Source organism: Mercenaria mercenaria, chromosome 5, assembly GCF_021730395.1.
Source record: "Mercenaria mercenaria strain notata chromosome 5, MADL_Memer_1, whole genome shotgun sequence".
Lineage (NCBI taxonomy): Eukaryota > Metazoa > Mollusca > Bivalvia > Venerida > Veneridae > Mercenaria > Mercenaria mercenaria.
In genome coordinates, this window is record NC_069365.1 from 71,261,585 (window position 1) to 71,274,879 (window position 13,295).

The window sequence follows — 13,295 nt, forward strand, 5'->3', positions numbered from 1 at the left end:
TCTCATACACAAAGGTATATCCGAAGACAGACAGACAGACGGTTGGATGGATGGGATGATTATTATAGGGTTTCCACGAACAAGAACCTAATGAATGGTTAATTTTTCAGTGTTTTACAAAGTTGATGCTGCAGTTCCTTAGTATTAAGTCAGTCAGTTTTTCATCGCTTCAATGAAATCCTTTCAAAGCCTTTCACTTCTTTCCACCATTTCGGCCACTTCAAAACCATATCAACATACCAAAATTTTGTTGAAAATTTTGCTCATAAATAGGGTGTCAACAGAGTACAATTTGGCATCTGTATTCAATCCCGGTCAAAATCATCTTCTGTGCACAAAATCCGTCCAGTATGGCAAAATTCTGCCATTTTAAATAACAGCTCTAAGATATTAACTTAGACAACGTCTGAAAACTATAAAGGTCTAGACTATGAGACAACATAATGTCTGGCTGAAAATGCTGCAAAGTTCAAGCGATATGAATTGGATGGTATGCTGGGTAATTGCAATTCTTTTTAATTGGTATTCAGTGCTGGGTCATTGCTTAAATTGGTACAGTTTTTGTAGTGACTGCCTGGGCAGGATCTGCCATGAATTTGATAGGAAATAAGTTGTTCCACTCATTTCAAGTGTGGACTTTCGCCAACCACTATCAATGTGACACTGTTACCTTTTATATAAAATACAACAAACCCCTTTGTCATAATTTAATTTTTTAATTTACAAAATTCTCAATATTTTATCATCAATTTAACTAAACAACATTTGATGCAAAACAATATGACATTTATATTAATATTAGTTCAATCAAATCTAGACATCAGATCTATATATAGAACAATGGAATCTGATATGATGATTATATTACACAAATGATCAAATGCAACTGAACACAAGATTTATCATAAAAATAATCATTACACATATGCATGTATGTAGTTAAAGCGCTGTGTATGGTCAAGGTGTGTGAAGTGAGCTACCTACTGAATAAACTAAACGGACTTCTTAACTACCAGAAAATAATTTAACAGGAATGAAACATAGTAACAGAACTTGCAAAAAATGTTTAGGTTACACAATGACCAGTGTAAATATAGTACTTCAAAATTCATGCATACATCCATTGCAATACTGATTTACAAAACTAAATTTGGGAACCAGTCTGATAATGCAGGCTTCTCATTAGTCAATTTCAAAACTGACATCAAAATGAACCAATGAGATGCTTGTACTTGCAGACTGGTCTCCAAACTTGATTTTATAACCTCAAACCCAGAACTTAATGCAACCTAAGGACAATTACAGAAAAAAAATAAGTATTAAAACTTGTACCCCACTTCACTCACCAAGATTAATAGCAAAACAGCTGCATATTTGGCAAATATGCAAACAACTGTTTTTATGCATTGATTAAAGGCCCTATTAGAAATTATTTAAAAGAAAGCATTAATTTACAAAAAGATAAAGAACTTTTAGAAGTATAATACAGTAATAATGTAAGATTCATTTTATTTGTTTTTTTTTCTGAAACTTTTCATGGAAAAAAAGTCTTTAAAAATTCCAAAATGAAATTACATCAAAAGGATACACTGGTTACCAATATTGTGTACTGACCTACGTTAGTTCCTAGATCACAGTCTAAATTATTTTATTAGAAAGTCATGTCACCATAATAAACAAAAATATCACAACAAACATTACAAATGAGCACAAAACACAACTTTAACATTTGATTTGAAAGCATGCTGTCTGCTTTAGTCGACATCACAACATGAATGGCACAACCTTGCCTTTTGTTAACTTTGAACAAGAAAAAAATTGTTTTAGGTCATACATAATTGTTGATAAAATTCTCATGTCCTATTTAAAGACTAGAGAAACAAATCATTGTCTTAATTTAGCCTTGTATCAAGAACCAAGTACTAGTATTAAAACATAGAAAAAATACATGTATAAACAATAAAACATGGCAACTTGAAAATACAACATTGATTAAAACAATTCTATTATTTAAAAGATTATCACAAGAGAAACAAAACTGGATACTACAAGTAACTTTTATCATTAACAGGCCACATTTTTTAGTTCTACTTAACCCTTACCCTGCTAAATATCTAAAATGGACCGGTCCATCATTCAATTTGGGCCATACCACTTATTATTCAAAGGGGTGTTCACTGAAAAATTACTGACTGAATAGCGAACAGTGCAGACCATGATCAGACTGCACGGATGTGCAGGCTGATCTTGGTCTTCACTGGTCGCAAAGGCAGAATCACTTGCCGCCAGCAGGCTAAGGGTTAAGAAACTCATGCAAAAGATGCATTTGACATTTTAAACTGTTCAAACAGTACCAGTACTGTTTTACATAGAATACAGTTAAACTTGTCACAGCAGCCACCTGTATTAAACAGCCACTTGCCTTAACCAGCAAGACACTTAACTTCCCAAATTGACTTTCTAATTCAACTTATTTTAAGAAGCCACTTGCCTTAAGTAGGCAAATAGTGGTGAACCCTTGGTTGGCTGCTTAATATAGGTTGGACTGTATGTATATATTGTTAAAATCTGCTAAAATGGCAAAAACGTTTTTTAAAAGACTAACTTCTTTGTACAAAAAAAGAGGATAAATTAAAACAATAAAGTTTATATTTAAGTAGAAATAATGACAAACAACTTGTTTTTGATTTACTGAGAGAAGTAGAACCTAATCACAACCATAATTGTATAATTTGTAATTATGAAATAATATAACACAACATTTTTAGAACAATATCTGGTTGTAAGGAACTTAGCCCACAGTCATGTTCTTAAAAGTATGTCTTCATGTACTGTGAAATCATTAATATTCATGGGGGACCAATGTCCATAGATTTCATGGTTAAGTAAATCCACAAAATTTAATCCCAACAAACAAGTAAAATTCCAATTCATTTTATGTTCAAAATTGGAAATCCACAAATTCATATCCCCACGAAATAGGCATTTAGACCAAATCCCCAAGAAATAGCCGTTTAGACCAAATCCATGAAATTTCATGCCCACGAAATTAAATGATTTTACAGTATATCTACAAATAGTTCTTTTTCACCTTTTGCAAAAAAGATCAGACTTTGCAATTAACCAATGTACACTGTGAGGTATTCACAACAATATTTTGGTTCAGAGTTCTGTAGTTTCCTTACAACCAGGCTTTTTAATGTAATACATATTGATACCTTGATTTAGGAAGCACTTTATTAATAGCAGTTTAAGACACTTGGGTCTCTGAGGTCAGATGGTTGTAAATAAAGAGATCTGTTCAGATTTCTACATTCAAACAACACCTAAAAACTTTGAATTAACAATTAAAACTTAACATCTTTTTTTGGCTGCTAGGGTAACAGAAACGATTTTTCTCTTAATTCTTTATGGGTTTAGCCGAGTTTCTATGTTAACTGTTTTCAAAGATACAGGAAATTTTCATGCCATTAGATATTCTCATATGCTAAAATATTTTGGGATACTTTGGCTGTAAATGTAGCATAGAGCTTTCTGTAACAATCATAAATAGTGGATAAGTAACTACTTTAACCTGCTAAATTTCTTAAATGGACTGGTCCACCTTTTAATTTGAGCAGTACCACTTGTTCATCAAAGGGGTGTTTACTGAAAATTTACTGAATGAATAGCGAACAGTGCAGACCATGATCAGCCTGCATGGATGTGCAGTCTGCACCGGTTGTAAAGGCAGAATCACTTGCCGCCAGCAGGCTAAATGTTAATTATGTAAAATCAAGAAAACAACGTAGCTTAGCCTCAATTAATAAAAAACTTGGAAGAAAAAGTATATGTTTAACAAACAAGAAACAACTCTGTAGAAAAACTAACTTTCAAGAAAAATAGAATACTGTTTTTAACTGCTTTATTTCACTAGGTGCTCCATGTACCTTTTCTGTGATGAAAGTAAAACGTTTTAAAAACAACCTTTAAATATACAAAAAATGTTAAGAAATAAGTTCCTGTTTTTTTTGTATCTTATGTAACTAAAACTTTACTTTAACACAAAACAAAATAAAACAAAGAATTATTTCCAAAAGAAATATGTCATGTATTTTATGCATGCCTGTGTCTATGGCACCTTATAAACATCACTACATGGTTGTAAGTAGATATTAGCCATAAGTCCTCAGTATTCCATTTTGGGGGACCATCTCAAAAATATGCAATATTTAGTCACATACTTCCTTATAAAAGCCATCAAAATACAGTAAGCTAAATTAACAAAAAGTATGCCTTCAGTCATTTTTTTTTTATTTTACAATAAAAGTGAACTATTCTAAAGTTATCCTTTTTATATTTTTCTAAAAATGTTGTAACATACGTCAAATTATAGGCAGTACAACTACAACATTACCTAGTAAAAGGAACAATTTGATTTTTACAGGGAATGGTTGTAAGAATCAGTACTTTGGCACAAAAACTGTGGAACAATTAAATCATTGAAAAGTAAATTAAAATATTTTTTTAAAATACAGTGGCATAAAAATTTCAACACAACCTTATTTTGTTAAAAGTGTGAGTGTATACAATACTACAGTATCTCTAAAAAGGAAATAAATTCTGGAAATTAACATTATAAGCGCTTTACACACATGAAAGGTGGGCAGCTGTGGGTGGGGTACATGAAGTTCTGTATGCCATCCATTAAGCAATGTTTTATCACAATTTAACCATGAACATTTAAATAGCACCTATAAATTTACTGAAATACTATTACATGTAATGATAAAGCTAACAAGTGCAATAAAATGAACAGTATTCTATACCCCAAAGTACAAAAAAAGAATTTTTTCATACTACTGTATCAATTGATAAGTCTCAATACAACACTTGCTGAAAATTTAGTTTATTGTACAAAAATAAAATACCATTTATGATTTGGCTAATTTCACTTAACTTTACTATGTTTACTGAAGTTGTTAGAAAAATTTAGGCCAATGATGATCTTACGATGTCCTTAGTTACCAAATATCAGACTGAAATATTATTCCACGTGAGAAAAGTTCTGCAGTACGCTTGTACTCCAATTAAAGAGGCCACGATGCTGTTGCACCTATTGCGGCAGGAGAAGGGCCTATGTTATTTAATACCACTTATTTTCATAAAGAAATCATTCTGTATGAGACAGTTCTAAATGGTACAGTATATATTTTGTGTACATTTTTTTCTGACTTAGACAATGGCGACTTGACTAAATTTGGTTGAAATACACAGCGAATGGCTAAAAACAGAAGCACTTTTTATCCAGTGTATAATGTATGACTCTATGCTTTACAATAAGCACATACTCATTATAAATAGCAATATTTATGTAATGGCAAAAAATCACAACCCTTTAGATGTCACGTAAAGCACGAAAAAATAAAATCACTAAAATTTCCTGTATCATAATTCTAAGAACTAGCTTATTTGTAAGTCAAGTTTTTTTTACACAGTAAAAATTAAGATTTCTTTAACACAATATTCCTGTAATGGTCACAAATCTTAGTTTTATAATCTGTATCTTTAACAAAAACTTAATAGCCAAACTTTGTCTCTATGTATAAGTCTACACCTCCGTGTGTATTCGTTGTGTAGTTAACGGTGTGTTCTCATCCTCGCTGTCACTGTTGTTGACCTCACTGTCCTCAATTTCACAAAGACCAGATATATCCGACATATCGTCAATCACAGAACCTCGGTTATATTCCCCATCGTTAACTTCACTGTCTGTTGTGTACGCAGCTGATAACCTATTGTCTACGTTTATATCACTGTCAGTCGTAACCATTGACAACCTGTTTATGTTGTTAAAATGTGATGGCGGGAACCCATAATGCAACACTGAGTCATTATCGTCATCAGAACTTGTTGTCGTGTGACTCGAATCACTTATATTTACTTCAACTCCATTAACAACGTAAGCAGGAGGAGGTTCCGGCCAAGAATCGTCATTTTGACCGTCAGCACTTGTAAAACTCGAATTCAAGGGGAGATAATAGTCTGGATGAACATGCATGTTCCTATTTGGCATTTCATAATCATCGAGAAGTCTACTTTGCTCTGCAAGAAGTTCCTCATAATTTGGTAAATCTGGAGGCTCCTCCATGTCATGTTCGCCATATTCAGAATCGCCGACGTATTCAGAGTCAACATATTCTCCATCTGTAACATAACGGCCGTGTCCGACATTGTCAATATGTGTGTTAGATTCATTACTGTGTGGACTCTCAGAACCAGGTGAATCTGGACATTCGCCAGCTGGTACCTCACTTATATTTGGCAAAGACTTTTCTGGTGCCCAGTCAGATGTATCCCAGTGGTAACCTAAAAAGTATGAAAAATATTGTGAATACTAGTTTAGTTTTTCTTCAAACCCTATTCAAATATAGAATAATCTAGCAATCTGATATAAAGCTCTTTAAAAATGCAAAGCCAGAAAAAAATGAAAAAATGACACTACAGTTGGTTTAAAATTGTCTACTGCCTTCTTAAGACAAAATCTTTACATGACCTCTTCCATCCTAAAGTATATTAAGAATGTAATCGAGAAACGTTTGTGATTTTCAACTTTCGAACTTGCTTTTAATAATTTTGCTTTAAATAACTTTTCTTCAAATCACTAACTAAGTGTGTGAGAAATTCACAAACATTTCTAACACTACAGTATGTCTGAGATGACAACTCTGAGGTCTAACTACTGAATGTGCTGGTTAAAACAGAGAAATTTCATCACTTTTGAAAACTAATAATGTCATAAATCATTCACAAATTTTTGAAGATTTCTATAAAACTTGTGCACAACTTACAACATTTGAGCCATGCCATGGGAAAACCAACATAGTGGCTTTGTGACCAGCATGGATCCAGACCAGCCTGCGCATCCGCGCAGTCTGGTCAGGATCCATGCTGTTCACTAACGGTTTTTATAATTGCAATAGGCTTTGAAAGCGAACAGCATAGATCCAGACCAGCCTGCCCGGAAGCCACTATGTTGGTTTTCTCATGGCGTGGCTCATTTATGTTACAAAGCATTAAATGCAATGTTTCACTGAAAAACAAAACCCTGAGTAATTTATTACAATTACTGCTGACAATTAATTTAATACTGTCTAAAGTATATTTAGAGAATGTTTTTTTCTGTTTATTAAGACAATCATATAATTTCATATCTGCATTTACATGTTGTATAAAGGTGTTTGTTCAAATATTGATGCATGTTGTTAATAAAATACATTAAGCATGTACAATAAGCATAATGCTTTTAGTAATAACTTTTCCATTACAACAATACAATAGTAATTACTTTTCCATTACACAACAAGATAATAGTAATTTTATAAAACAGTTCATATGGAAAGACAGAGAGAACAGACTGGATCCAGGAATGAAGAAAATAGACAGAACCAGAGAAGAGAGGACTGACAGCACCATGGCAGACAGAACCAGGAAACAGGACTGATGAAATCAGGGAAGAGAGAAAAGATGAAACCAGGAGAGAGAAAAAAGTTGTAACCAGGTAAGAAAGAATTGATGAAACCATTTAAAGAGAAGACAGAACAAGGGTAGACAGAATAGATGGACACAGGAGAGGACAAGACAAGGGGAAATGTAATTTCTATAGTGCGTTCCTAAGAACTATCTTAACATATCTGTCTATGACTGACTACAACAGAGGCAACTAACTTAAGTTTTACAGTAACACAATCCAACATGTAGACATGGACCACCATCTGAAGAATCAACTATCATTTTTCAAGACAATTAACAACATTTTCCAAAACAATTTCTTTTTTCTTTCTTCTTTTTGTTCTGCAACACTTTTGACTTTGTAATTAACCTATGTGTGACATAACCTTTTCTTCTAACTCAAGATATTTTGATCTGGTTTTGTTGTAAAACATATAGATGAACAAAGAGAATTCTAGTCATTTCTTTGTTAATGAAAGCCACTATTGTAGTCAGTCAATCCAAAGTCACCAACAGTAAAAGAGAAGGAAGTCAAAGAAATGGAAATGAAATACAAACAGAGCCTTAACAACCAAAATAAAGATAAGAAAATCAGAAAACAGTCAATTTTTAGTTCTGTCTTCATGCATTCTTCACCACTGACAAAATTCCATTCAAAATTAATCAAATAAAAATGAAAATAAAAATCAAACATATCCAAAATCTTTTTATAAGTCCTAAAATTCAAAAACGACAATACCCAACATGCAAAGTAGCTTACTAAGTTAAATCACATTTATATTTCTTAAACAAAATCAAAATAAAATATATCTACCAAAGATAAGTCCCAACCAAAGAGGCAAATAAACTAGCACAGTGATTTAACCCACAGTACATTAATCACCATACAGTAAGGGTTGAAAAGATGAAACATAAAAAAACTTGTCCCTACCATTCTTTTCAGCCACTTGATAAAAATAGAAAGTAGAAAATAATTTAGCAATGACATAATCAGTAATTAAGCAATACAGGGACTAGAGGAAGTCAATTTCAACCTACACCTGCAGAGACTAGCTTTTAGGGTACAAACACCAATTGAAAAAATTAACAACCAGATTATTTAAAATGCACATGTGAACCCTTTGGATTTCTAGCCAATATAAGGATGCCAATACACACATGGACCAAAAATGCACAGATATGACTTCTTGTGTTGAACGTAATACTTATGTAACCCCTTCTTTATCTTTTATGAGTTACAACAGTATTACATTCTACCAACATACTGTTACTCATCATCCTAGAAAGGGGACTCTTTTTTTTTTTTTTAAACATTAACTATAGGTATAATGTGATAAAATGGAATACAAAATGATTTAAAGACAACTTTCTTTAAATGGACAACCAACATAATCTTTTAAGTATCAAAATGTTATCAGCACTTTTGATGCCAAAGACAACAATCTACTAAACATTTGAGCCGCGCCATGGGAAAACCAACATAGTGGGTATGCGACCAGCATGGATCCAGACCAGCCTGCGCATCCGCGCAGTCTGGTCAGGATCCATGCTGTTCGCTAACAGTTTCTCTAATTCCAATAGGCTTTAAAAGCGAACAACATGGAGCCTGACCAGACTGCTCGGATGCGCAGGCTGGTCTGGACCCATGCTGGTCGCAAACCCACTATGTTGGTTTTCTCATGGCACGGCTCATTTTATACTGAACAATTTCCTAAAGCCTGGTTTAAGGGGTGTATATGGATAGAAAAACTGAAAATTTTAATCCACAGATCTAGCAACAACAATAAAAGCTCAGCAAAAAAATGTCCAACAATTTAAAATGCAGCGACAAGAGATGAAAAGAACAAACAATTTTAAAAGTCATACAAATTTTAAAGTAAAACTTCAGGCAAAGAGATGCATGGTTTTGTAACTTTGCAAAATACAGGGTAAACAGGATGATTTTTTACACAAATAAAACACCATAAAATCCCTTAAGCAGTGATATTTGCTGACATTATTCATTTAAAGCAACAGAAATGATATGTTGAAATGCAACAATTTTGCAGCTGCAACATAAAATGCTGAAATAGTAACAGATCCATGTATAGAAGGTGCATGCTTAGTTATAGTCTATATGTAGCTAAATTAATGAGCACAGCAATTGAAACAGACTATAGATATAACTAAAGTCTTTTTCAAAATCCTCTGAAAGATTTTTCGAAGATCTTTTTGTTTTTGATTTAGTTGTGTGTAAACAAGATTCTACCGATATTCTCAAAATGATTCAAGTTAACATTGAAAGTATTGCCAATTTATGATTTTTTGAAAACACTGAAGCAGTTAATATTGTAGAAATTAAAAAATGTAAATATTATATGATTCTGTTGATTTGCAACAAGCATTTGAACTTAGTACTTCATTGCTATGCTCCAGGGACTAACTTATTATACAATGTTACTGTGTACAATAATTGGAATATTGATCATGATAGCATCATGCTGGCTGAAGAATCACCTTTCTTTCCTTTCTTCCTATTGGCTAAATTTGATAAGAAAAACATAGTTTGTTTGACTTATTTATTTCTATAAAAAAACTGTAACAACTAAAAGACAAAATCCTTTATATAATAATATGTTTCAACCAAATTTATTCTTCATCCTGTCTCATTATATAAGAATGTTTTGTTGTTGTTGTTTTTTTTAAGTTTTCATAAAAGGAAGTTTCAGAATTTTCGGAAAATTTCCTCAACCTTCCATACTTTCTGTTCTTTCATTTATCTTCGGTCAAACTATCAAAACGATTAACTGGTAATAAAATCACATGAAAGGTTATCGGCAATAAAAATGACCTCTCTTTAATCAAGTCAGAAATTTAATCATAATTATGAAATAACTGTAGTATAAGTCTTTTTAAAAAAAAATTCCTCATCTCGTCATTTATTACAATTTAGACCATGCATATAAAGTTAGGCAATCTCGTTTCTTTTCACACTGAGCTGGAATTATAAAGCCAAGGACAATTAATGTATGTAGCAGTCAAAAATTCACTGACACAGCTGGTTGGTCATGCTGCTGTTGCCATGGAAACAAGGTCACTCAGTGCACTCACCAGTTCGCCTAGGAAACTGTTTCCGAATCTATTATTTCTGTGGGGCCAAAAGTAACTGTTCTACTTCTAGCAAGCCCTAAGTATTGATGACATTTTGTTCAAAGGCATGAAAAGAATTACGTTACCATGGTTACTTTTAATTAGTAAAAAATAAAGTGATTAGAGACTATAAAATGAGCTGCACTTAATTATCCAAAAACAGAGTGCTTAGAGACTTTTAACTCATGTGAATCATATCACAAAAGTTTTCAAAAACCAAGAATACCAGTATTGGCCAATTAAGACAAGTTTTAAAAACAGTGCATTGGCTTACAATCTGGAAATTCTACAATATCTATTTTTCAAAGAGAAATACTAATTTTCATGAAAAAAATCTAAGACTTGACAATTTTAAAATGTATCAAAAACTTATTAATAAAATTTTCGGCTGTATATGTAAATGATATAAGAAAAACTTTAGTAATCTAAACCTTTAACTGTAAATATGATGCTAAAAAAGCTATTTCATCTAAAACTATGAAAAATTGTTCTTTACATTTTTTCTACAGTACCAAAGGGTTTATATCTATTAATTAGTAGTTACTTACAACCAATGTTATCAATAAATTAAAATTAGATGATTAAATTTTGCTAAAATCAAAACCCCAAAAATGTAAAATTTCTCATACCTTGTTGGTCGTCCTCAGATTCCGAGACTGGTAAACTGCTGAGGGACGTGTTATCCTGACCTTGACCTTGGAGATGTGACATCGGCTGTACTGTACCTATTGGCATCATCTTTGAAATTTTATCTGAATTTTTTTCTGAAGTATTGAATGCAAAAGATATAAACAAAACTGCAAATATAAAGAAAAGACAACCTGGAATATGAAAATTTAGCATTTTAATATGTAGCAAATTTCTTCAAGAAGTAATTATAATGTTATATTCTTTTAAAAAGTAAGAATTTGCATGTTTGGTCATTTAACATTTTAATAAAGGTAGATTTTAATATGCATCTTCATTTAATTAATTGCTCTGAAGTTTCATTCCCTAGAAAAAGCAATAAGAATGCTGGAGAAAACTATGTAGTGATAATCATCAACTTCCCATTTAAACACCATACCGATTTTTGAGTAGAAAATATAAGTTTGGTATAGTTTTCACAGCCTTTTAAATGAGAAAGCAGAAATAAAGTACTGATTTTTTATATACCTGACATATAATTCTGTAAAATATTTTGACACGCAAATTCCCAGGGTTCCTTTTGAATGGAATCTGTATCACTCTGTGGTGGAGGAGGTATGGTTGGCTGTATACTAGCGACACTTCTGGGAGGTGCAAATGTTTGTAGAAAATCTAAATTGTATGGTGGAATGTTTGGAACATGTTCAAGGTCGTCTGCTGCACTTCCATAGGTGCAACTTCTTAACTGGTCGAAATTGTTTAACGTATTTATAGAGTCTCTGGCACTTGGTGTGTATGACGCAGGGCGATCGGGAACTGGTGGAGGCTGAGGTGACGGTGGAGCTTTATTTCTATTATTGATTTTATCCATCTTCAGCATATTTTCAGCTTTGTACTTGTTTTTATCGTCTTTAAGAAGGTTAAGGTAGACTTCAGTACCGTCACCTGCGATACCAGGAGTGATGTTGGCTTGGCGACGCTGCCTCTTTTTCTGACGCCAAACACGAATCAGCACGAAAATGATCACAACCAGAATCAAACCTCCAGCAACTCCTGAAATATATAAAATACATGAAATGAATGATTTCATCATATACAGTTGTAATAGACTGCTTTATTATACTGCTGATTATAGCAAATAAACAAAATGGAAAATATCAGGAAGTCAAAACTGAAAAACAATTCTGTAAACTTCTATTTGTTTCCTAATTTCTATACTGAAATGAAGATCAATTATATTTGTAAATTACAGAATTTTAAAGAATCAGTGTTTTAAAAAATAGTTAATTGCTTTGACTAAAAGATTGTCAGTTAATATTACACTGGTCTTGAACGTAAAACCATAACAAAACCAAGTTTCATAGACAATTCCCCTATAAGGAAAAACAGATGGAGAGCAAGGTATATGCTTTTACATTATAATCTTCTACAGTTTACTTTAACTCACCCGCGATTGCGTAAATTTCATCGGAATTAATTCCCGCCGAGCTTGATGAGATGGTAGGGAGGATGATGTCCTCACACTGTGGTCCGCTATATGACTTTGAGCAATTACACGAGTAACTGTTTCCCTCTTGTATACATTCACCTTGGTTCTGACATGGGTTTGACAAACAAATGTCCACTATAGAGTCGCATCGAGGCCCTGGATGTGTGAAATATATCAACAGTTACAAGTTGTAAATACACATACTAATCGTTTTTATGTAATTTTCTAATAAATTCAAAATACCCTAAGAAGACTTCTTTTCAATATACAGGTAAAAATCGATATCTTGAACTTCCTTATCTCTAAATTCCGGCTATCTGGAAGACATTTTCAAGTCCCATCCCAAAACACCTTCACAAAATATTATTTTAAGTCGAACTTTGTTTAACTTGAAGTAAAACGCTTGATTCCCCCGAATTCGAAATACCGAGTATCAACTGTATTTGTTATCTTTGTACTGAGCTCATGAAAAATTAAGAAGCAAACATCTGTAATATTCTATTTTACTCCATATTCCTATACCTTTTAAATGGTAAGAAAGCAACACAATATCTGGGAT

At 32.6% G+C, this 13,295-nt stretch overlaps 1 protein-coding gene across 8 annotated transcripts in view; it reads right to left on the bottom strand.

The window, feature by feature from the left end:
* Window positions 1-696: 696 nt before the first annotated feature.
* The window catches only part of LOC123557576 (protocadherin Fat 1-like), a 159,277-nt gene continuing 146,678 nt past the window's right edge, over window positions 697-13,295 (bottom strand). For 4 of the 8 annotated variants that reach the window (XM_053543887.1, XM_053543886.1, XM_053543883.1 and 1 more), the window contains 5 exons: window positions 12,695-12,892; window positions 11,776-12,300; window positions 11,250-11,384; window positions 9,988-10,011; window positions 697-6,348 (listed from right to left, as the gene is read on the bottom strand). In XM_053543887.1, the coding sequence (XP_053399862.1) occupies window positions 5,591-6,348; window positions 9,988-10,011; window positions 11,250-11,384; window positions 11,776-12,300; window positions 12,695-12,892 (1,640 nt within the window). In that variant the 3' untranslated portion in view covers window positions 697-5,590. Of the gene's footprint in view, window positions 6,349-8,422; window positions 8,438-9,987; window positions 10,012-10,581; window positions 10,658-10,894; window positions 10,916-11,249; window positions 11,385-11,775; window positions 12,301-12,694; window positions 12,893-13,295 lie in introns of all 8 variants that reach the window. The other 4 variants (XM_053543885.1, XM_053543884.1, XM_053543889.1 and 1 more) reach the window with 4 other exon arrangements.